The following is a 25,585-nucleotide window of genomic DNA, read 5'->3' on the forward strand; positions in this document are numbered from 1 at the left end:
ACCAAATAGCCGCAAATTAAATTCAACTGCTAGTTTTGAAAATGTGCAAAATATATGTGTACTGTATCTTCCAGAAGTAATCGTACAGATGTTCGTTAAATGAAAACTTTTTGGGGTGGCTTTAAGTAACTCAGCAATATTTAACCATCAGAATGATTAATTAAACAAGACTTGGATGCTCAATGCAATTCGACAAGAATGGTGAAATTCGTGGTCCACTATTCGTCTAGTAAACTTCATTAAAGGTTGTTACGACTGTTGTTCGTTTTCTTACTATATAAAATTGAGAATGAAAATGGGGATTTGTCAAAGAGAAAACAACCTGACCAAATAGCAGAAAACAGACTAATGACACCAAAGGGTCTTAAACACAACATGACAATCCCACAAACAGAGGCGAACCTCAGCTGACTACTTAACAAAAATGTGAACTAGTTCAATGAAAGTGGACGTCATACTTAATTCCACAACTTATAAAATGAACTAAATTATGTCCTATTTTAACTGTTTTTTATATTTATTGTATTGAAAATTTGTAAATACTAAAAATTTATTGTTGTTTCTATTATAAAAGAGGGACGAAAGATACCAAAGGGACAGTCAAACTCATAAATCTAAAACAAACTGACAACGTTTGCTTTAATAATCGATAAAAACACTTTATTAATTTGCGCGTCTAAACATTTTTTCTTGCTCAGACACAAAATATAAAAGCATTTCGTTTCTCGAGTGTGTTGGGTGACTATATTTGTTTTAATTTCTTAATTTAACAACGGAAAGTTTTACCAATAGTTACCGTGTCAGTACCGAAGCACTGGCTGCAGAGCTGATAACTGCCTTGGAGAGACTACATCATAAGTGGGAACTTTCCCTTTTATTCCTTCTAATTACATTTGAATAATTAAACAAGAAAACAACTATCTATGAAACATTCTGGGTTAATGTTACAAAAAGGAAACATTATAACACCATTTAAATTGATAAGAATCATCAATCTTTTATTGAAATTTTCAATTAGTAGTTTCAATTTATTACTTCATAAATATACATAACAGCTAAAAAAAATATTTTAATGAATTAATTATATAAGTAAATTCAACATTTGGCTCGATAAAAATCTTCTTCCTTTTCTAGTTCATTTGATACGTAAATTGAATTTGTTTTTTGACAATATTTTATTGCGCATATATCTATCATCTTCTACATCAATTTACAACTTCAATATCAAAAACATGAAGTCCTTATAAAATAAGGCTACCTCACTCTTATCACAAATGCAGCGAACACATTCAACTTATTTCAGAGACCTATATAGAATACAAAATAAAAACAAAACATTGCTGATAAATGTTTTGTTTTTAGTAAAAGCATGAAAAGCAAAACGATAAAATCAACTTGATTTTCATTATATTAGCAGATACACACACCAAGTTAATTATATGCTTTTCTTATTCATAAATTATTTCATAGAAAAATGGTATTCTTATGTTTTTTCTTCACTTATATGTTGCAAAAATGTCTTTGACCGAATTGTTTCTTTTTTTATAGGTAAATATCAATGAAAAGCAACGCCGCGCTTATTTACAAATAATATCTAAGACTGTGTTTTCATAATTATATTTCAATATTGTCTCAATACATATTTTTTACTGCCCAAGTTCAGTATAAAAAAAATCATGCTTATATTTTGATACACCAGACTCAATGTGCTTAAACCCCCACCCCACTCCTATCCCCACCATTTCCCCCTAAAAAAGGCGGTGTCCGATTCATATTTAAGACTCATACGTTCCAAAATGAGCCTTTGGTGTGGACAATAAACCTTTGTGATTCAAACCATTTTTTATACGACTGCAATTTTCGTGCGGCCGTATAATGATTTGACGTTGTCGTTGACGTTGACACCATTTGCAAGTGTGGTCTAGAGGAAACTATCGTGTATCGTGTTTCTTGTGGTTAGTACTTAGCTTTAGGGTTAGTAATGAAAGGCGTTGTGTTCATATCAAATTGTATTCAAGTTATGTACAAGGCAACGTTACGTAAACAATAGGCAACGTAAAACAATAGGTAACGTTAGTGACGTTAGTTACTAAGCAATTGTACAGCGGCAAATACTTGACACTGGGGGCGCCGAGAAGTGAAAATTATTAAAATAGTATCAAGATGAAATTAAGTTACAAAAAGTGAAAATGATAATTATTCATTTAAAGTCCATGTAATAAAATAGAAATTGTTAAACTGTCTATTCACTATGATCATTATCAAAATTACGGCGCACTTGATACCAGTAAGTATATTGTCATGAAAGTATTAAGTCCATGTTTGAATCTTTAGCTTGGCTTCAGTTTTACTCGGTGCTCTGTCTCCGTAGATTTTCATTATTCCTGGTTCCCTGCTAAATGTGTGAATCCTACCATTGTTCTTCATTTTGTTGCTTTTTGAATGATACGTCTCAAAATAGTCTTTGTTAAATTTCATTGAATTGTCAGATACTTCTCCCTTTGATTCGATTTTCCCAAAACGTTTCAAATCGACTTCTTCTGTCTTGTGTTGTAACATGAAAGATGAGGATGTGGGTCCAGCTGAGTCTTTCATTGGTCCAGAAAGTAGGTATCCGAGTTTTGATTCTACTGCGGTCGGGCCTGGTCCTCGGATAACTGTGTCTTCTACGATATCCCAGTAGTAATCCGAACCTATTAAAAATGAAATCCTGAATTTATCCATGTCGCTCACAGGGTGCGCTAATGTAAGTCCACTGAGGTAAGGCAGTTTAGCAGCATTGTATGGCATGCGATTGTGTAATGGGGCTGCGATAGTAGGGACAATAAATACTTCCATTGGTATTTTCTTCCCATTCTGAGTTTGTAAATCTATTACGGCAATGTCCAGATATCGTATATTTCTGTTTTCATCTCCAAATGCTGCTAGGCTAACTGTCGAGGTTCCATTCGGTTTTAATTGCAATTCAGCGGCTAATTCCTTGCTAATAAACGACTTCTGAGATCCTTCATCTAAAAGAATATTAGCGGTAGCTGACCTGTCATCTACCCAAACTGGTGAAATGGCTGTCTTTAATAAAATGTCTGTCCTTGGTTTAATGTTCAATGTCGACGTGTAACATGTTAATGCATCATTTTCGCTCTCTACTGTACTTACTATGGTGTTTTGCGGTAAAGATTTTGCTGTACTTACGCTTACGCTTTCCTTTTCTTGATTCTTATTACTGTCACAAAGACTAGTGTGGTGCTTGTTATCACATTTTCTGCATCTAAAACGCGAGCGGCATTCTGAAACTTTATGACTTCCAAAGCAACTGTAACATACTTTTTTCTGTTCAATGATAGCTAAGCGGCTCTCTCTGTCTACAACACTGGTACATTCGACTGACGAATGCGATTGTTTGCAATAAATACAGGTTTTGGGTTTGAACTGATTTATTACATATTGAGGTCTTGCAGTGATTTTGGGTTCAACTGTTGTGTGAAATGACGCTGTGGGTGTAAAACTGTCTAATTTATCTGAATTGCCAGTTTCCTGTACGTACATCTCTTTGCCGATTGCTTCTCTAAGGGACCTTATATCCCAATTCCGTTTTCCGTGTTCTCTGGTCATGAGTTTTTTCATTTCGTCGGGCAACTTTCCAAATATGATTGGTACTAAAAGTGATCCGAATGTGTCTTGCGATTGGCCGAGCGACTCTAATCCCCTTATGCACGATTCCATTTTACCGTAAAATACTCTTATGCTGTGCGGCGTAAGTGACGGATGCGTAAGTTCAAGTAGATTCTGCATGTATGCGTTTAAAATGGTTTGTGTCTGTCCATACCTCTCCTTTAACAATATGATTGCGTGTTCATAGTTGGCGTTTGATAGAGATAAACCGGATATGCATTGTGCGGCTTCACTGTGTACCTGAGATTTGAGATAGCTGAACTTTTGTATAGTTGTCAAAGAGGGATTGTGATGAATGGTTGTCTCAAACGATTCCCAAAATGTCTGCCATGTTAATATGTCTCCCGTAAAGTTTGGTAGATCAAGCTTCGGTAGCTTGTGATAGAAGTTTGTTGCTGTTGTTGGGTTTGCATTCGTATAAACGGAGTTGTTATCTACGGAAAATACATTTTCTGAATGGTTTGAATTATGATTTGCAATACTTGTTGACGGAAAATTTGATGAATCAAGTGTATTGGCTATTGGAACATAAGTTGTTTCACTCACCGTTTGCTGAAATGGGGTTGTTTTGTTTCCAGAAACTATGTCCTTGAATCGGCGAATGGCGACTTTCATATTCATTGCATAATCGTCCGCGTCAAAAATTTCTTTTTCCATGTCTTCTAATTCGGTTCCATCTAAGATCTGTGAGTCTAAAGATTCAAGCAGGTTCCTCTTCTTTGTAAGGTTGTCTGCGGCAGCCGAAAGTTCTTCATGTCCAATATCTTCTTGCGAAATTCTTTCCTTTGTTCTATTAATTAATCTTGTAACTGCACTACGGTGACCACCACGAATTGCTTTTAATTTCTCCATGGGTCACGGCACCAATATCGTGTATCGTGTTTCTTGTGGTTAGTACTTCGCTTTAGGGTTAGTAATGAAAGGCGTTGTGTTCATATCAAATTGTATTCAAGTTATGTACAAGGCAACGTTACGTAAACAATAGGCAACGTAAAACAATAGGTAACGTTAGTGACGTTAGTTACTAAGCAATTGTACAGCGGCAAATACTTGACAGAAACGATGATAGTCCGTCAAAAGGGGACGATAAATGGCTGACCGGTGTTAAGAGAGAGTCATATCTCTTGCACGTAGAGACACCCTTGTAGATTTCGAAAAAGAAATATATAGACTATAACTAATGTCAGAACAAGGCAGCACTCGCACTCGCAAGGTAGAAATGGATTAAGACAAGTTGCAATAACTTGTTCTCCAATCCTCTATATATATTACCAATGTTATTTCAACTGATAGGGCGGAGCTTATTTTTAATTTGCATAAGGACAGTCTATTTGAAGATGTGTGTGATAAGGATGATTGCCGTTATAATTTATGTAGAATTTTAATCACCTATCAGTGTCGCTAAACGTATATACAAAAGAACTGAGTGTATGATTTGGGGCGAATAACTGGACACTTCATCGATGAGTTTATCCCAAACTCCTGTCTATAAATGGACTGGTCTTTAATAAGCGAACTTCTTAAACTCCGCCCAGTCAAGTGAAATAAATCTAATAATACATATGTTTAAACTAAACCGTAAAAGAATTAGGGTATAAAATAAGGATTTTCTGTGTTCCGGATGCCAAATTCAGTATAAGTCTATGAAATTGTACGACAAGGCTCCATACCAATATACAGGAAAGTAGGGATTAAGCATTGAAGAAAACTCATACCACCTAGTTGGTTAAGTAAGATACAAATAGCAAAACACACACTTGACAAATGAAAAGTATTTGCTTCATATAATTTGATAACCTTAAACCGAAAAATTAAACATAACGTTAACGGCAGAAAACGATCCACAATTCGACTTTAGGTTCCAAGTTTGGGACATGATCATAAAGAATGTGGTGGATTCCACATATTGAAAATCGCTTGATCTTTTTTTTATCTTACCTTAGGACAGAGAGTTCAACATAAAAAACAAACTCAAAATATCAAATAAGCAATAGTTTGATTGGTTCGTAAGGCAATGTCAAATTCAAATGTTAAGCAATATACTAGTATTCGGATGTACTATAGCTAGAAAACACATGTTGTATACACACTATATTCGGTTTGATATAGAGTATAATCTTAATAATTATTCAGTTATAATCTAGACCAGTTTTATACGCTGAAACTGAAAGCTTTAGTTCTTCATAATTTTTTAGTCAGATGTTTTTAAATTTCGATGTTAGTACAGTCCTCACTTATCTTTTTATAACAGTGAAGACTTCGGTATTCGATATTTCCAACGCATTAGCACCTCCAGATTTCGTTAGTGACTGGATGCCAATACAAGCCTACTTAAATCCAGAAGTAGACATTTCACATGGTTTAGATGAACTACCTCTAAAGGTCGAAGTACAGATCAAAGTGTTTGATACGTTTTTAAATAAGGACATGTATTTCTTAGCAACGGGATCTGCACAGAAAGGAAATGATAATACTTTGCCATTTGGAGGAGTTTTATACTTATATAACAATGAAACAATAAAAATACTGGCACCAGGACCAAAAGATTGTTCACGACAAGAGTGTACAGGTTTACTAGTATATTTAGGTAAGTATGTTTACTAGCAGCTCAGATTTACGAACCTTTAAAACATGACAGATGATGTGCATTTGTCGCGTCCAATGAGTTTTATGTTCAATCTACTTGCTATTTAAAGATCACACCCATATATTTGACCGACCTAGATATATTTCCAGAGGTTTCTAGGCCAAAAAAAAGTTAAGTGCATATTTGTCAACCATAGATCGATTGGAAACATCCTGTCAAATATATTATTTTGACTGTGTCAAATAATTTTACAGATTCTTTAAATAAACCATGCCAACCACCCGGTTTGAATTTCTCCATGCCCTTTTTCTTTTTTCGTTACTTGGACTCGTTGGTAGTTATACCAAATCGCCTTATTTCATATAGTTAAAAAATGGTATTTGTTTTTTCTGTGTTTTCGTCTAAAAGGATATTATTGTTATTATCAAAGTGGTGCTTCCAAAGTAATGATAGGATTAAAAAAAAATAGAACTATAGCAATCACTATTTTTTCTTCTTTTGACTGGGTCTTAATTGCTTTTGCTGTTAGTGTCAATAACCCAAGTAACATGTACCATACTTTTTTGCATGTGGGCCCCAACACACATTGAGTTACCTGCATAATTATTCCATTTTTTAAATTTTCCCACGTTTTTAGCTAAAACTAGTTTTGATATGGGTTTTAATTTTCTTTATTCCTGCAATAATATATATCTTGATTGTAAGCTTTAAATTATTTTTTTAAAACTTAATCAAAATTGAAGTCCATTTAAGCATGCAAAGCATAATATTTTTGATTATAGACTTAAGGCACATGATATTGCTTTGTTACTTTAATTGGTAAATAAAAACAAAGACGGGAAATGTATTAGATGCAGTTTCATAGCGTGACGTGTACTACTTTAAATTCGTATTATGAATCGCAGATGTTCATTCTGAAATAAATTGTCTCATGTACTTTTTGCAAAAAATTCAATTCCAAAACATAATAGCATTTGAAATTAATACCATAAAACTACCATAAGAAAGTATTTAAAAGAAAGAGTTAACGCTGAAAATAAAATGAATCATACTTGAAACATATACAACAAAAACTATATTAAATGACATGAACTTGTTTTTAAAAACGTCAAGCATGTATGTGCAAACAATTAAATAATTAATAACTGTTCCTTTCAGAAAACTGCAGTTATGCATCGTCATGCATTATATTACCATTTATTCTGATATTTGTCCTATATAATAGATACTCAATATTAATATTGAAATTATATGATATAGTTTTGTTTCATGGGGAATTCTTTAATTATAATTATTAAAATTCACAGTAAAGAATGATAAACAAATATTTACCATTCCTTAAAACGCATAATGATTGTATATTAGGAAAAATGCGTGGATATTTTTGGTTTAATTGTAGATTTTTTTGTTAAATCGAAACATAAAAGTGAGAATTTTTTTTAATTAGTTCATTTTTTTATTTGTTTTGTGAATAATTTAGCTTGTTTTGTATGATTTCACTCACTGACTTGCATCCTTGATAACTAATGAGTGACCTTAAACAGTTTAAAAGTATTCATTATTACATTTATATGTTCATTATGTTTGTCTACATTTGAAAATCTTTTCCTCTTAAACTACTGGGCCTAATATTTCTTAACTTAAATGAATGTTTCTTAGGGTAGCAGGTTAATACATTGTATCCGAAGTTTTGATTCATTAAAAACATGGCCGCTATGGCTTTGAAATAGAAAATAGGAGGTGAGATGCAGTTTTTGGCTTTTATCTAAAAAAAAAAACTACAACAGTTAGAATGTAGAGCAAAAGTAAAAGGGAGTTGAAGTGATAAATGATTAATTTTCCGACAAATTCGACAACTCATTGTTGGGTTAATGTTTGAAATATATTTTTTTTTAATTAAATTTAACTGTTTTTATCATATATCTTTAATAGAGAGAAAGTATACATGGTATTAAATGTTCAGCTAAGTAAGTCAGATCAACAAACAAGTCGACTTTATTAAAATAGTCAATTGACTCCTTAAGAAGTAATTTGTTAACACATTTTGTGTGAAAGTCTAATTCCTTTTCAAAACCTGTTCTTCTCTGAAACTACATGGCCAAATACTTACAAACTTTAATTAGATATTTCTTAGATTAACTAGTTAATTATATAGATTGAATTCTGGGATTTGATCCAATAAAAAAAATGGTGGCAGTTTCTAAAAATAGAACATAAGGGTCAAATGAACCTTTTGGTTTTTTATTTTAAAAAAGCTAAAGCAGTAAAATAAAAATGACATAAGTGAAAGTGTTAAACAGGTTTAGATCTACCTGTAGAGTTATCTTCAGTCTAAAAGGACTTCTAATTGTTGAGGTACTGTCCAGAAATAGGGATTTTTTAAGGATTTATTTACGTTTTTTTTTGTTATGTTTTATCTTTATTATCAATATCAATTAAGAAAGAGATAACGTGTCAGTTACAAAATTGATAAGCAAAGTAAGATTTACAAATAAGTCAAATGCCTGATCCTGAAATAACACGTGAGCAATATCAAGCTATCACGAGCCTTTTGTGTTTTACACTGTTTTTATGTTTCCATCTCAAGTCAGGACGCTCGTTTGTTAATGGTTATCAATTTCAATATGTGTATCTGAATTGACTCTTTACCTTATCATTGATAAAAATTCCGATTCCCTAGGTTTGGAATACTATATTATCATCGCGTCGAACTATAAGTGAATCACTTTGTTTATATTAAAATGAACTTCAATTAGATTCGGTAATAATCAAGATAGCAATCGTATTTAATAACAATAAATTCTGTAAATTCTATTTGATTATTTAGTTCCTTTTAACTAGTATTCTTGGTATTGAAGGCTCCAAATCGAAATTATGTTTGGACAATTCGTACACATTTTAGAAACTGCTTATCCTTGGGTTTCATGTATATATAGTAATACATGTACATTATACAAAAGGGTTGATGGGACAGAAACATCGCAATACAGGTTAGCCAAAATAGCAAAACAAGCACTACGATGAACCTTTTCTTATTTTAAGTTTTGAACGATTGCAATAATAAAAATGTTGAATATCATTCATAAATTATCTGATGTTTCATTTTTACAAAGTACAAGTATTGCCTGCTGCTTCAATTCATTTACATCTTTAAATACTAATTTTACTGGAGGGAAACTATTGGAACGAACTTCAAGCACTTGAAGAGATCATGCATTATCGCCATGTAAGGGTGATATTGCTTATCATTTATTTCCTATCGATACCTTTATATGTTTCTAATTGCATCATAGTAATTTTTTTCCAATCAAGCTGTTTGATCTGTTATCGATGAGGAAACTGATGCAGATAATTACTTGACTTTATAAGAGAATTACACAAATGTACAAGATAATTACTAGACTCGTGGTTAAACTTTAAGGGTACAATTTTATAATAAAATGTAGTGTTATTGCCATTTAGACAACTCTCAACCAGAGACTATTTTGCATAGAAGTAAACTGCTGTAAGTCACCGTACGTCCTTACAAAATTAGAAAAAAACTATACAAATTGAACAACAAATGGTGTATGTAGTTGAAGTTTTGTTATGTATATCGAATCCTTATTGTAGTGCTTGATATTTAATGGCGATTTTTACCATGTGTTGCGTTATTTTGCCAGTTTTACCTTGAACACTTTTGATGATACTAGATTCACACTTAAAATAGTAAAACTTATCAACATGACAACATCTACAAATAAAACAAAGTTTGCCGAAATCGTTTGTAGACTCAATTAGCAAGACAAGATTAAAAGAACTACATATATAATTTTTTTTACCGTTGGCCGTACGCACATTTTAATACGAAACGCGGAAATCTCTAAACACCGTGTTTATATTTGATTTTCAGGCAATAGCAAGAAAGAAAAAAAACTGTTTTGGTAAATCTTCGATCAAGAAATTGTTTGCAAAAGCTCACCGCTTGACAATGAACTACACGTTCTTGTAATATAAGAGAATGGTGGAAAGAAAAATGTTTCTTTTCTTCATTATATATTTGCGAAGGTAAAACAATGTTGTTTTTAATATCTTTCTTAAGCACATGGGCATATTAAGTATTCACTGCATTTTTTGTCTGCTTCAGGGGAAAGCAGCAAATTTCATGATAATAGCTCCATAGCAAGATCATTTTCAACTGGCCATGTGAGAGCAAGAGTTTGGAGAGCATGCTCACTTCCAAGACCTCCATTCATCTCTAATGCAATTCCAATGAGCTCAGGTTTGGTACATTAGGAAACTTGTTTCAGTTTCAAAAATACACACTATGGATTCATTATTATTCGTGTGATACCAATTTTTCTTTGATTTTGTGACGAAAGGAAAACCATGAAATTAAATGTTCTCGAGATTTGAATTTTCTTCAATCCACGCAAATTCGTACCTATAAAGAAATGTTTCCACAGTAGACAATTATGTAGTGTTTTAAGTTTTAACTGGACTTTTTTTCTTTTGCAAAACATCCTTCAATAATATTATGCATTTAATTAATAAAATTTATACATGTGGTTGATAATTTTTGAAATTAGGACGATGGGCATTTACTGCTAAAGAGACAACCATCTACCAAAAGACCCTATTTCAAGGGAGTAAACAACAAAGGACACATTTAAGACCTATTTGTATATTATATACTGAGTAGCATATTAATCTATTGTAATAAAAATTCATAATATCTAATAAAATTTGTAGATTTAGCTAGCAAGGTCCTTATATTTGTATATAGTAACATTTGTTTATAGTGGAAAGTTGTTTTAACGTTAAATAAGCTAAAATTAAAAATTGCTTGCTTACCTTTAGATAAATCTGGTTCATTTTCCAATCAATCTATCATGAAGGGAAAAGAAATAGTACAAATTTCAAAAATGATGAACGGTTCTTTATATTGGTATGTAATCTTTTTAAACTTTTCAAATTTATGATATTCGTACATCAATGTTTTTGATACACCAATAACAAAAACTGAAATATATTGAATTGATACATTTTGTAACTATTCAAATTTATATCAGAAACCGAAACTTAATTATAAAATAATGAACCTGTTAAAGGGAGACAATACTCGCATAACTTTTTCGAATTGGCACATAATACAACGGAATGTCACTCTTGCATACAAATGGCACATCAATATAATTAATTAACTGTGCAATCGCGCTCCACCTTCAATGATGATTCTAAATTATAAATATAACCAAACGTTGTTAATCTATAGATAGTAAAGACTAATGAAATCTAACCCACTGTTTAAATATTTCTTTGCATTTTTTTTTAAACCTCCTCAGTAAAATGCTTGAGCCACTTGACTTTCATAGCTCATAATTAACGTTTTTACACTATATTTAAATAAAGTAGCTAAAGATTATTCGCTTCTCAAAGTGTAAGACGCAATAAAAATCGCATGCTTGCACCATCTTACCCAAAAACAGATTTAATTAAGTTCTGAACATTTCGACATTTCTTCGTTAAAACCGGTTTTAAACAAATCACAAGTACGTGTTAAGATCCGACTAAATACTCATATCCAGATATCGTCAGGTAAATTTTCTATATATAGTGCTGTCGGACGTTGAAATGAATAAACGTAATTTCAAGATGTTTATGCTTTTTCCATCGTCGTCATCTCCATATAGATAAAGTACTATTTTCGTCAGTTTGAAACTAACATCTTCAATCAATTTGAAAGACCTTTTCTTTTACAGACTAAACAGAAATATCAGGCAACAAGTTTTTGTTTTTCCAGACAAAATCTCGAATTACATTTTCTAATATTCTTATCGCAACTATACATGATGAAAGTAATGCCAGAAAAAAAACATTGTGCGCATGGGCATGACATATATTTTTCTTAAATGAATATGAATATTCTACAAGGTCTAAAGTTTTTGGCAGTTTGTTACACAAAAGTATGACCCTTCTGCAAGTATTGACAATTTTACTAAGTACTTAAAACGTCTAAATGCTTACATTATATAGATACTATGAGTTGCATAACTTCAGTTAAATGTACTATTCTTACAATTTTGAGGGTTTGAGTCTCGTAGGTTGAAATTAAAAATAATTACATGAAAGGTTTCTTAACTTCTTTCCAGCCCGGCATTCAGAATTTGATATTTATGAAGGTGGGTTTAAAAATGAGTCTAGGAAATGAATTAAGATCGAAGCAAGAATAAAACAAATATTGTGATTGCGCAAAGAAAGTTTATAGTTCAAAATAACTGTATTAAACTGAGGCTTTGTGTTAAGATACAATTTGCCTGCAGGTCTCAAGTATCAAAATAAATGTTGGCGTCCATGGCGTTGCTTACAAATTACAGTTGGTTCCAAATCAAGTTAGTAAGCACCAATATTTGCCTATGAACAGTCGTCAACTTTATGCACTATTCTTATGTTATATTATAGGTGACATTAAAGATTTACCACATGGACATAAACCGTCGTGGGTTATTGTTAGAGTACACATCGAACAAGGTTGGGTTTATGAAGCTCAAGGTAATCATTATGTATCGTTATTTGTTAGAATAATAAAGATTATATAATTGCATTACATGTATGGTTCATTGGCTTTATAAATATTTTAATCTGAACGTCACTGATGAGTCTTATGTAGACGAAACGCGCGTCTGGCGTATTAAATTATAATCCTGGTATCTTTTCTAACTACCATCATACTACGTTATTTTGATTGGCAATCTCGCGTCATTCTGCAATTAACATTCATCTAATTTCAAAATGAAATGTACAATTCCTCATGACACGAGCTTCCACAATCAATAGGTAAATAAAAGAAAAAATGATAGATATCGTGTTTTCATGAATATTTCCTTGCAATTATAATAAACCTGCGAAAAGCAATGTGTTCCATAGCTTGCAATCCTATTGATCAATCTTTTTTTTTAAGAAGAAACTAGTTCAAGTTTTCCGTGCGATGTTAGCCCTTAGAACAATCGTATACCAATGGTTTTACACTTGTCATTTGTGGGTCTTTTTATAGATTGCTGTTCGGTGTGAGCCAAGACTACGTGTTGAAGACCGTACTTTGACCTAAAATGGTTTACTTTTATAAATAGTGACTTGGATGGAGAGAAGTCTCATTGGCACTCATATTTCTGCACACAAAGTTAAAAACCATTTTATCTGATTAAGTAAACCATAGAACAAAGATGAACAGCACATCTTTGTACAGACACACACTTTGATGGGGCTAAACTAATTTTACGAAAACACAAGTCTCCTTTTCTATCTTAAACATAATTATGTCGTAATGGTTTTTATTTGTTGCCAATAATTTCTAACAAAGCATAGAAAAAAATCTGAAAGAACTGGATTTTCTTATGTGACGTAATACGCATAATTGTTAGTCTGATATAATGACTTTCTTTGTACAACAGGTAGTGTCTTTTATGAAACATCCAGTTATCCGTTTGGAGGTGTCGTTTTTGCATATAGCGATACTCATCTCAGATTATGGGTCCCCAAAAAAGGATCAGGATCGTCAGGAGCTAATGGTAAGATACATCATTGTTGAGTCAAATCATACTTTTTCATTATCATCGAGAAGTTATGATATGTCTTCTGCTGGGTTAAAACATTCTTCCTTTCTCAATTTTATTTGTTAAATATTTACAAAATGTTTGATAACAATGATTAATCACAAAACAAAAATAGCTAAATTTACTTAACATTTCTCGACTTCTTTCGTGTCGAATTGTTTTATTAAGTTAGAAACACTGTATATAAAGGCAACATTAGTATTATGCTGTTCAATAGTCACAACTCGATTAATTTATAAGTGAAAACAATCCCGGGTATAACTGAACAATTTCACTACTTAAAAACAACACATTTTATCACCTTTAACGATATAAAATTGCGTAATGATATTTGAATTCGCTAATGTATGAATCCTAAATAAATACTATGATGGTCTTAATGTAGCGTATATGCCTCGAGTGCGAAAGGTCGAGGGCTCGATTCATGCTTGGTCAAACTTGGCATTTACCTATTGCCAATGAGACAACTCTTCACAAGAGACAAAATGACACAAAAAAAAACAACCATATTATATATTCAGAAATGTTCTGTTAAAATTTTTACGTATTACAATAAGTTTTTAAAACAATACATTCAATTGAATTTAAAATCCAAAGAAATTATTGAATGTTTTTATTTTGGTTGTTAAGGAAATATATTTGTCTCTTTTCAATATTACCCAGAAAGAGACAGCATGAATTAAAAATAATTTATTTCCATGTACGATTTCTTTATAACTTCAGCAATTAAAAGTTAGATGTAATATCTTTCCTCATTCTAATAACAGAAATGCCAAGATGAGGTATGATTATCAATAAAACACCTTTCCACCAGAGACCGAAGGAAGTTGAAGTTAGCAAATATAGGTCATCGTACGACCTTCAACAATAAATACGTCTATTTCAACAATACTACAACTAAAAAATTTCAATATATTATATTGTCTTTATAATTGTTTTATATATGATTAGATCAACACTATCATTATATAATTATATAAATGTTATTTTTCATATTTAAAAATGCAGGTGTTCCTTTTAATGCTATAAATGGATGGGGTGAAACTGGTGATTTCGGATACAGTGAGACAGTTATAGTAAGGGCATTTGTATGGAACTTTCTAGACACCAATTTTGTTCCCACCAATCCAATCGAACTGAGACAGACATCATACATTACAAGTTCCAGCTTTATATCTGTTGTACCTGGGTACTCATTCCATGATATTAACAGTTTGCTTCTATTTGCGGTAAGTGGTTAAACATTTCCACTACATTTTTAATTTTTCATAAACATAATACAGTAACTGAACATAATTTATGATTTTGTTCGTGTATTATTTTATTCAAGCTCCGTTCATTTTTGCAAACAGGTTTGTTCATATAAAAGTCATAGATTTTGTTTGAGATTTTGTTTGAAGTTGACCATCAGTGTCAACAATTGCAAACCAGATACTATAACATTTATACCGGCTATCACGAACGGGATAACACTAGTTTTTTTTTATCTCTCTTACCTCAGAAAAGTCTTCATGTTTTTAATGCACTTTAAGAATAGAACCAGTAGTTATTAAGCCACAATATGTTTAAATAACACCGCTGACATGTAAACGATTATTTCATTGATCTTAAGGTGAAAGCTGAAACTGGTGACAATCAGGGCTTCCAGTTCTATCCAGCTGGTTCATCGATGACAGACGGAACAACATCCAGTGCTAATACAAAGTACGGCTCATTTGTTTATGGTTATACTAATGACAAGATTTACTACTGGACACCCGAAGACACTGCAACAACAGCATCAGGATGTGTACTGTTAATGGGCGGTTTATGGGGTTCCAACAGGAAACCACACTGTCTGAGTAAAAGTGAAGTTGCATTAGAGTTGACTTTTAATAAGCTTAACAAAAAAGGTATGACACATATTATTTAAGTAGGGAATTATCTCTCGATCGGGATTGAGTATGTTTGTATGCATAAAGTTAAATTTCTTGTTTCTTTGGTTTTGTGCTATAGTGTAATATGACAGTTGTTATCTGTTAAATGTAGCATATCTTTTGGCAGGAAAATTGCTTAGTTGTATAATTTAGAAAACATTTTTAGAAAAATATAGTATTTTTGTTCTTAAATGCTCTTCAAATTCGTTCTTTACTTTTTGTTTTTTTTGGTTTTTTTTACATTTATTGATTCGAGCTTCACTGATGAGTCTTTTGAAGACGAAAAACGCGTCTGGCGTAAATAACAAATTTCAATCCTGGTATTTATATATAAATAAGACAGATACAAAGAATATTTGAATAGCATCATTAAGTCACTTATTGAGTTTTATATTGAAAACCATAAATAATCATTAATGAACGATTTAAGCAAATAACTTCAGGTGAGCGATTCAGGCTCTTGAGAGCCTCTTGTTTGTTAAAAGGATTCAAAGTTTTATATTCCCTGTAATAGTTTTAATAATGTACAGTGATAAATATATATGTTAATGACATCCACGTATGTGTATATTTCTTTGTAGAACCAGCATGTGGAGCATTTTCATGCGCAGGTGCATCAGACAGAGGACCAGAATGCAATTGTACAGGAAGTGGAAAGGAAGGACAGTTCTGTGATAGCGGTAATTATATTAATATCTTTACTTCAGAACACTATAGTGTGTCATCAATGCGAGCAGCGTGAATCAGTATAGCACTCCCAGAAGTACATAGAAACGTAGGCGTTTCTTTTTATGCTCTGTTTGGTCGAAACGCTGCTAACGTTTTTGATTCATGGATACCTTGATTTAAAGTTAAGGTTTGAGCTTTAATAAAGAAGGTTAATTCAATATACACTCGTTTCTTTTGGCAGTCAAAATTTTGCGGTTTTCATCTAGGATGACTTATTATAAGGGGCCTATGAACGAACATATTCATTACCTTATTCATTCTCGAACTAAACATGCATATGTCTGACAAACAACAATATGCGTTTGGCAACTTGCATTGTAGTCATATTTCACTTTTTGACAGCTCGTCTAGCACCACAAAGCGTCAGTATGGGCTGTCTTTTATTGTTCACTCTCCGTCGTTGACGTACGGTTACTTTTACAAAACATATGTTACTCTGAAACTACTAGTCCTAATATAACCACAATTAGCCAAAGTTATCCTTGTGCCATCTAGATAAACAAAATTTTGTTCAGACTGCCAACAAATATTGCCGCCAAGGCAAATACATTATAGGGGGGACACTAATTTTGTGTAATATCGTGTAAACTGTTCTAAGTAGAGATAATTTGACAGGAACGAATGGTTCAGAATGAGATCTTCCAAACGTATGTTTGAATTAAAACTGTCAGACGACACATAAGTAGTAAACATGCAATATTTACTGACCCCTAATGAGAATTTGTATCTGGTATTTTGAGTTCGAGAAGTGTATGATAAAGGGGCACTGTATATATCAATAGTATTAAACAAGAAAAGATCTGTAAATAAAGCAGTAGCTCTGACATTGTCAATCGAATACTAATTGGATTTATTGCCCTGAAAAGAAAATAATATGTACACGCGACCAAAGATTTTGAAAAACCATATTCAATGCTGTTTATTTCAATTACAGGTGTAACATGCGCCAAACCAACCGACCATAGTAATGATAATTTAGCACCAATAAAAATCCGTTATAATCACCAAGAAGAAGTTACATTCTCTTGCAAAACAGGATATTATAATGTATCGGGTTCATCCGTTAGACAATGCCAGGAAGACAAAACATGGAGTGGAGAATCATATATTTGTGACCGTAAGTACATTCATGTATATTGACCAAGTGCAACCCTTTCAGAGTACCTGAGTTCAAACAGTTCTTCGTTGCATTTGTGATTTAATTTTCTTTGAAGTGTTTTTTTTTCAATATAGTTAACTTTTCGTCATTTTTCAGTTATTAATTTTACATTGATATGATGTACAAATGTAGTTCCAATTATGCAGTGACATGATTTTAAACATTTCTGAAAGGAATAAAAACTACACTGTATACATTTGAGGTGTCCAAAGCGTTTTTCCGGGTCGAACGCTCAGAACCTGAATACTATACCGTTAAGGATACATAAGTACCGAACCAGTTGTACAACCTATTACCAAAAAATGACATAAAACTATAGTCATATATGTTTGTCTGCAGAATTTAAAGTTTTTTTAAACATTTATGATTTTTTTAACGGAATATTTTTAAAAGTTTATTTTAAATAATATCAGAACCGAAGTAATGACCGCTAAGCTGTGATATCCTCTGTGACTGAATGCAGTGCGTTAAAAAAATAACACCTGATTAATATCATAACATATGTCCGATGCCCTTTTCGGAATTTATCTTTAACAGTAAAGGTGATTGACAAACTTAATAATTAGATTCTTATATTTACTTCATTCGGTTCTGGATAATATTTCTCTCATTGAAAATCATACCATAATTTCTTTCTTATAGATTCAGTGTACACGGCACGTGTGATCTTAATAACAATCATCAGCTACGTTCAAAGTGAAAATAAGGAACGTCAGGGCTCTTTTGTCATGTGTCAAATTAAAACACCACTTTTTAAATTTCATGCATTTAAAGCACCTTTTCTTGATTTCACTACATTAGGAACGTTAATATTCGAATGTTTTAAAGCTAAGAATGTAAAAGAACCGATACAGTTGAAGAGCTATATGAACAACAAGGACCTAAAGAAAAATAGCCAAATTCATTTTAGGTCAACTTTAATTTGACATGAACGTTTCTTATTTTTAAAAATATCTGATGATAATAAAATAACAGGTGTCGTGTACAGTAAATATACCAACAGAAGATGACGTATGATTGCCAATGAGACAACTATCCACCAGAAATAGATTGAAGTAGATGTAAGCATTGATGATTTTTTTCAGGAAAAGAAAATTAGCTCAAAACTCAAAATACGCTATACTTATGTTACTCATTAGATACATTGATAAAATCAACTATTTAGTTATATCCTATTTAGTCTAAGATATTGAACGGAACAATTATTTCTTTTTTAAATTATAACCATAATATCATGAATATGCACAGCTTCTTGTATACAGATTTATATAACAACAAAAATTATCAAAAAAGAAAATAAGTAAAACAGTAAGCATGTATATATATTTAGTATATTGTAATCGATAATTTCTATTTTATATATTTTATATATAGCTGTACCCTGCGGTGATCCAGATAATGGAACTTTTTCCGTGATAGTTAATATTTCCGGTACCGTATATTTGGATTCTGTAAATTACGAATGCATCATCGGACACGGTCACCTATCTGGAGATGATGTTAGGAATTGTCAGCAGGACAGAACATGGAGTGGAAGCGCATTAGTCTGTGAAAGTGAGTTGTTTTCCTTCCGTTCTCAGTCTAAAATAAAAGTCTTTAATTCAAAAGCAATTCAGCTTATAGAATTTACATATACAAATATAATATCATCACTGAACAATTGGCTGTGATTAACTTTACTTTAATAATGCATAAGGGGGTGATAGTATAGACTGGTCATGAATTGAAACTTTTTTCAATGATACATTTTGATATTAACTTCAGAACAAAAGATTTACGGATTAGAAAAAAACTCATCATTTTAAATATTTTTACTATTTTAAGAAAGTTGTACGGAAGAATCATTACCAGATGGCGTAATTCGTACAAATGATGGAAATCTTATCAATACCAATGCAATATTTGACTGCAAACCCGGTTTTACGTATGTCGATGGTGATTTAATAAGACAATGCGGTGAAAATGGGAGCTGGTCAGGAGAACCGCTTCATTGTACAAGTAAGTGCGCATGACGCAGAAAAAGATCCTTCGTTTGTAAACGGTAATATGAATTCTGGAAAGTATTCAGATGGTATTCATGCTCAATTGTATGTCTAAACGACATCTGACTTTTGTAAAATATTGAAAGGATATTTCAGGTAAATAAAGGCACCAGTAGTATACCGCTGTTCGAAATTCATCAATCGATTGAGAAAAAAACAAATCCGGGTTACAAACTAAAACTAAGGGAAACACATCAAATATAAGAGGAGAACCACGGCACAATAGAAACACAACATTAAAATGTAAAAAACCCAGAAACGAACTATAATATAACAATGGCCATTTTCCTGACTTGGTAAAGGACATTTTATTAAAATACAAATGGTGGGTTAAACCTGGTTTTGTGGCATGCCAAACCTCCCGCATGCTGTTGTAACTTGTGATGGTAGATTAATGACTAAGTGTAATTATGATAGTTAAGAAGATCTTTTATGTTAAAATAATATATCCTCAGGTCAATATGAGTGTATTTCCTAAAATCTATCTCTATGGAAACTAGGTATTTTGAGAACTGACACATTGAAAAATCTCCAAAAAAAGAGGCAACAGTAGTATACTGCTGTTCAATAGTCATAAATGGAATAATCGAAAACAAATCAAGGTCACAAACCAAAAGAGAGGGAAACACATCAACTATGAGAGGAAAACAACGGAGGAATAGAAAATCTGAACTGCAACAAAAAAAAAACAACAAAAATTCAAAGGGGAAATACGCCAAAACTCGGGAAAAACATACCACAATAAATTATGACAGGTTGTTTTTAAATGTATAGATTTCCGACAAGCGCTCATCTTGAAAGTAAACAAAATAAGTCATTTTGTTTGATAATAATGCATTATACATGAAAGTACTCTTAAAACGGTCCATGTTTTGGTAGTAAATATAGAAACGTTACTTGTGTTTGAAATCTTAAAAGAAAAAAATTCTGTTTGCCAGAAATTTACTTTACTTTATTTTAATAATATTGACACAGCATCAATATCTTTAAGGAATTTCATGTGGAGTTCCTCCAAATATCACAAAAGGATCTGTCACTTTCACTTCTACGTTGTTTGAAGCTGTCAGTATGTATACATGTGATGTTGGCCATATAAACTCTGAATCTGGTTTGAATACAGGGACTGTAACCTGTGACCATACAGGTTCATGGACAAGTGAACTTCCAGATTGTCAACGTATGTAACTTTAAAATGTTTTAGAATTAGTTCGAAAACGAAATATTAGATTAAAAAAAAAATAGGTTGAATAAGTATGATGAAAAAGTAAAAGATCAGCATGCTAGATAACAACCTGTAACTCAATTATCGTTGAGTCATGTCGTTATTTTATTTTTCTTCTTCTGTTTTTTTTTTTATCAGTAAAAAAATTAGTATCATATAATTTGTCAAGTAAATGCATAATGCATTATGTCCCATCGTGGCTTGCTATAATTTAAATTTTAAGACGTTCATCAATGTTAAGAGATAAAACAGGGTTTCAATATTACATTCTATTTTATCGTGTATAAAAATATACAGACGCTTTAATATTGCATTCTATGTAATCAATTCACAAATCAAAAGGCATTAGTTGCGATGTTTTTTTGTTGTTGTTGTAATGTTGAGAAATATTTACAGATGTGGTAGGATTGTCAATGTAACAACTATCAACAAGAGACAAAATAACACCAAAAATTAACAACTATAGGTCACAGTAGAGCCTTCAATAATGAGTAAACACATACCGCATAGTCAGCTATAGATAAATAAATAATCGTGATACCAACAAAAACCAAATCAATCATTTTTTCATGGTTTTGTTCCTGTATTTTATATTGCAATGAAAACTAAGGTATTCAAAACTATTGGGTGATCATACAATAAGTAAGTTCAAATTACGGCATAAAACTCATAATCGTATTTAAAAATGCAGAATTATTTTGACGTACAGTATTATTTTATCTTCATACATTGATACATATAATTGTAATTTTTTTCTTAAAGAAAAGAAAATGAAAACATTGAAATTAGTTTGCATAATAAAGTTTGTTATTATTTTAGTGGTCGAATGTCAGGCACCTGCTTTCATAACTGATGGTTCATGGAATACAAGCACCAAGTACTTTTATGGAGATATTATAACTTACCAATGTAACAGAGCCTTTGCCTTGATCGGAGTAGAAAGCCGAACTTGTCAGGCAGACAGAACCTGGAGTGGTGAGCCACCAACATGTGGAGGTACTAGTGTATAACAATTACTTCACATTTGATATCAATATTAAGCGTCATCGGTGGCCATGTGGTCTAGACAGTTATACTCCTGTAATCACTAGCCAGTCAACACTGAGAATGAAAGTTCGAACACCGCCCTTGTGGATGCACTCGACTCTAATCTTAATTGACTAGGATTGTCAGTTTTCCTATCGAAGATCGGTGGTTTTCTCCGGGCATCCGGCTTCATGCACGAATAAAAACTGGCCGTCACAAAATAGCCCCAAATTTGTTCTTAAAAGTGGCATTAAAACACCAACAATTATTCAATCATTTTATAACGAATATTTACCGGTAATTGATATTTTTTTCAGCTGTCACATGTCCAAATTTCATAGTACCGAATGGAAATATGTTTGCTTCCAACTATAGTGTTGATGGATTTTTGGCAGTTTTATGTAACGACGGATTTACCTTGAATGGGTCCATTCCGATGTTTTGCTTAGTAACAGGAGCTTGGAGTGGTGCTGTTCCACAATGCATAAACACGGGTACTTCAACAACAGGTATTAATGTCATTTTGGAATATTCCACCAATTTAATAACATTTATGTACTCTATATTGATGTTTGAAAACGAAGCAATTGATATTAAAGGGTATATACAGAATAATACATAGCAAAATCCGTATCATATGCCGTATCATCCCGAGATACCAATATCAGCCAGAGGGCCTTTAGGACCGAGGGATGATATTGGTCGAGGGTGATACGGCATCTGACATGGATTTTGTCATGTTTTATACGCTTTATCATATATTTCAACAGGAGAGTATATATGAATTGCTTTCTGATTCCTAGCACCTGGGTTACCTTCAGTTCTACTTTTGTCTTGTTTTAAAAGCTTTAAAAGAACTGCTCATTTACTCATCCGAAGCACCTGTGTTACTTCACAATTTGCGTGCTGTTGTTTTAAAAATATTTTGTTTATTGTATTTTTTTAGTGGGTTTTATATGGTATTTCATTGAGATCTTTGTTATAGTTGCATTTCGTGTGTCAGAAATATGTAAACTCGACTTTTGTGACGTCACATTCCAAACAATGACGTCATGTAATAAATTGCGTTACGCCCGAATGACCATTCATTTAGGACCCTTTTCGAATAAAAAAAATTTCAAAAGAACCTTCCATTAAAATGGAGTTTATGTAAAAAAAAAAAAAAAAAAAAAAGTTTGTGAGGTGTGATCAAGGGTTCGATACAAGGTAGGGGTGTGATAAAGGGTATGATAAAGGGTGCGCATCAAAATAAGCAGGCTTTTTATCATGTTTATCAAATATTCAGAACTACTGTACTTACTACTAAATGTATGGTAAATGTATTTATCATATGTTTTATTTGAAGATACGAAACCCATGTATTATATATCATACTGTCTAGATACCACCATGGTAGCGATATCTTCTTAAGTGGAAGCACATTTGCTTCTTCTCCTCAGTATTAAGGAGTAAGTGAAAAAATTGATTGGCTCTAAATTGGAGTCTAAATAATTTGCTCGTGCAGTGTGGCATGTCTTTCTGTGGACAGTTAACTTGTGACCTTACTCGTTAAAAATCGGAACTCTGTGATCTAGAACAAAAACCGAGATCATATTTATCATATTTGTTTTTACTCAAGATGTGAGTAACTGTAAAATGAAATGGTAAGGTCAGCATGGTTTTTTCTCGACCATGTTTTGAAATTCTTCCAAATTGCCTGACTCTTTTAAAGACTGGCTTTTAAGCTTTATAATTGACTTTTACTTCGAATAATATAAAAAAAGATTACATTTTGTTCATAAACAGAACGTTATACAAAAATACTTTTCTCACATATATACATATTTGCAGTGAGTTTTGTTAACTCGATTAGGGATGACAATGAAACAAAATGTCCACTGAAACAATTTATAAATGTGAACATTTTCTGTATTTGAATGTGGAAATGTGGTACAAAAATGTATGATTGCATTATGCGACAACTATCTTTGTTTATTATCAATTTTAGTCGAACGCAACGCAACATGTGTATGCCGATCACAACGTTGACGAAACTTACTACCGTATCCCTTTGGACAAGCTGTTGAGATCTTTTTAATAATGACACAATCACAAGAGTTTTTTTTTAGTAATATGCATGTACAAGAAAGAATAGTTTTTTTTCATATTTCAAGGTAACGACAGTAGTCAAAATAACGGACAAACAGATACCACGCAAATGAATCCAAAAGATTACATATACAAAGTTGACAAGACAACAACTTCGTCGTTTCAAAGAAAGCTAGTAAGTGCTCCAGATGACAGAACATCAGCGATAGTTGTTGGATGGGTTGGTGTGATTGTCTTAACTGCTGTTGTAGCTATAATAGCTTCTATAGACTGTATAAATATTTGCCAGAAAGCTGGAGGAAAGAAAAGAAACAGATCTGTTCGAGACAATAGTTCACGTGATTCTGACATTCCACATGTTATTCAATAAGAAACAATCGGGATTCCTTCGTTGGCCAATAGTGTTGTCTGAGGAAATGCTTTCTTAGCATTACTCACTATAGGTCATCCATATCATGTGCCATCAAATAACATTTTCTGTGATTTTTATGACCATCCTTAACGGGTTTTCTCATTTGAATCGTTTTATATGTTCATGTTAATTGCTTTCTTTGCGGTATTGGTTTTGCTCATTGGTCGAGTCCGTACGATGATCAATGGTTGCTAATTTCTATGTCAATTGGTCTAAGTTGGAGTTGTCAATCATTCCACGTCTTCTTTTTTCATAATTGATCATGTAATGCAAAACGGTTGCTGAAAGCATATATTCCCCAGGATCGGTTCTATCTTTCCGATGAAATAAAACATATAAAAAACTAGAAAAATGTCCCTTTATTCCGAAGAAAACCTGCTATATTCCAGAACATTTCAAGAAAAAAGTTGGGTTGAACTTAGTGTTATTCCCAGCCAAACCTCCCGCTTACATGGCAGTGTTAAAAACAATTCACTAAAAAAACACCACTAAGTGACATGAGTACAGTACAAACAAACGAAAGAACTGTCGGCAAAGAGAAACGCATAAATGAATAATATAATAGAACATGACAACATGTAAACTGCAGAATAACAACAAACATCTTCCTTTAACGAAAGCACAGGACACCACACACAGTGACGTGACGTATATATAATTTTGAAATTCTTACAGTTATATGGATAGTTATTAAAGGTATCAGGATTTTGATTTAGTACGCCATACGCGCGTTTCGTCTACATAAGATTCATCAGTGACGGTCATATCAAAATAGATATATAACGAGATCCGAAATTCGCAATTATTTTCACAATACTCTAGTTCAATACTATAAGAACCAAAACAGATAAGGGATGTATGACCAAAAAGGATCTCTAATCAATAGCCAATTGAATCATTGGACAACTATGCCTGGGAAGTTGGAACCAACTAAATGTGGTTTGTAAGTATTATTTCGACAAAAGATGACCTATCGTTTTAAAAAAGTTTTAAAACACTAAACCACTTATTGTTGAGCGATTTGTTTTTGTCATTACATTTACCAGTTTAATCAGGAGTTGATTTCGTGAGTTTCTGTAGAGAAAAATGATGTTCTTCGATTTGATTCATTTGTCCAATTAATGTCCGTCTCTTCTCCTT

At 32.3% G+C, this 25,585-nt stretch overlaps 1 protein-coding gene across 1 annotated transcript in view; it reads left to right on the forward strand.

Annotated features, from left to right (window-relative positions):
- The window catches only part of LOC139521881 (uncharacterized), a 38,883-nt gene extending 14,086 nt beyond the window's left edge, over positions 1-24,797 (forward strand). Inside the window, exons 2-15 of the mRNA XM_071315554.1 lie at positions 5,924-6,259; positions 10,386-10,520; positions 12,701-12,790; positions 13,690-13,806; positions 14,860-15,080; positions 15,464-15,743; positions 16,349-16,447; positions 17,431-17,613; positions 19,030-19,209; positions 19,480-19,653; positions 20,689-20,874; positions 21,739-21,915; positions 22,263-22,454; positions 24,099-24,797. Of these exons, the coding sequence (XP_071171655.1) occupies positions 5,924-6,259; positions 10,386-10,520; positions 12,701-12,790; positions 13,690-13,806; positions 14,860-15,080; positions 15,464-15,743; positions 16,349-16,447; positions 17,431-17,613; positions 19,030-19,209; positions 19,480-19,653; positions 20,689-20,874; positions 21,739-21,915; positions 22,263-22,454; positions 24,099-24,403 (2,675 nt within the window). The 3' untranslated portion in view covers positions 24,404-24,797. The remainder of the gene's footprint in view (positions 1-5,923; positions 6,260-10,385; positions 10,521-12,700; positions 12,791-13,689; positions 13,807-14,859; positions 15,081-15,463; positions 15,744-16,348; positions 16,448-17,430; positions 17,614-19,029; positions 19,210-19,479; positions 19,654-20,688; positions 20,875-21,738; positions 21,916-22,262; positions 22,455-24,098) is intronic.
- Positions 24,798-25,585: the final 788 nt, after the last annotated feature.

This window comes from Mytilus edulis, chromosome 4 (assembly GCF_963676685.1).
Source record: "Mytilus edulis chromosome 4, xbMytEdul2.2, whole genome shotgun sequence".
NCBI classification, from domain to species: Eukaryota; Metazoa; Mollusca; class Bivalvia; order Mytilida; family Mytilidae; genus Mytilus; species Mytilus edulis.